Raw genomic sequence first — 1,023 nt, forward strand, 5'->3', positions numbered from 1 at the left:
TTCCTGCTAAATTTTACCAATTAAAAACCATGGCAGTGACTCTAGAGAGCAAATCATCTATCCCTGAGATAGGTCTCTAGAGCAGGTGAATTGAAATGCTTTCTGGATATGCCTGTCTCCCTCTCCTGCTCTTGACCTCGGGGATGCCCAGACAATGAGTTTTGATTAAACATTCAAGTTTTTATCAGCTGATATTAAGTGTGTAATTCTCAACTCTCTTTTTTTCTCAACACAGGATTTTGCATAGCTGAACCCCACACCTTTGCAGTTTTCAAAGCCTTTTTTGTATCCCTGAGATTACCATACTCAGTCAGACGACATGAACAACTAGAAATAAAAGCAGTGATTTACAACTACCTGCCCAACGATGTCCAGGTAGTATTATCACCAACTGTTTTGCTATAGACTTCTATCTAGTTAGATGTATGGCTATGTAATAATTCAGTGTAAATGACCCAAGCACCTTTCAGTGCCCTCCTACAGTGCAGACATGGTGCTCTCATTTTGAAAGTCTGACCAAGGACAGGACCCAGTTCTATCTGCTAATCAATCTTATATAAAATGGATTTTATTTGCCATATTACACAGCCAAATTCCTTGTGTTTGGGTGTGTCTTCTCCTCCTTCGTTGAAGCAACCAGCTACTTTTTTGCTCCCTGCCAATCCAGGCAACACAGAGCTGCTGATAAAGCAGGTACACAAGGTACAGAGGTAAATTATGAGCATAAACTCCAAGGTTAGCCTCAAAATTCATTGTGCATATAGTGCAAAGCCACACTTTGTCTGCATGTGACACTTATCCATCCCTCCATATGGCTACAGTTGTCACTGGGCTTAGGGCCAACATGATCCTCAGGCTGATGCTTATTTTTTCTTTTCTTCCTATCTCAGCCAGCTCTGCTTGACCAGCATCTTCTGAGCTGTGTTGAACGGTGTAGATCTGGGACGTATAAAAATGTACTATCCTTCTTGTTTCCCTGTTGTTCAGGGATAGGCCAAAACTACATTGAAAATTCAGTGTAGG

General features: G+C 41.3%; 1 protein-coding gene across 1 annotated transcript in view; it reads left to right on the forward strand.

The window, feature by feature from the left end:
* The window catches only part of LOC104411299 (complement C4-like), a 43,643-nt gene that overhangs the window by 20,458 nt on the left and 22,162 nt on the right, over nt 1-1,023 (forward strand). The window contains exon 20 of the mRNA XM_010021687.1: nt 236-375. Coding sequence (XP_010019989.1) covers nt 236-375 — 140 coding nt within the window. The remainder of the gene's footprint in view (nt 1-235; nt 376-1,023) is intronic.

Source organism: Nestor notabilis, unplaced genomic scaffold (assembly GCF_000696875.1).
Source record: "Nestor notabilis isolate BGI_N333 unplaced genomic scaffold, ASM69687v1 scaffold819, whole genome shotgun sequence".
Taxonomy (NCBI): domain Eukaryota; kingdom Metazoa; phylum Chordata; class Aves; order Psittaciformes; family Psittacidae; genus Nestor; species Nestor notabilis.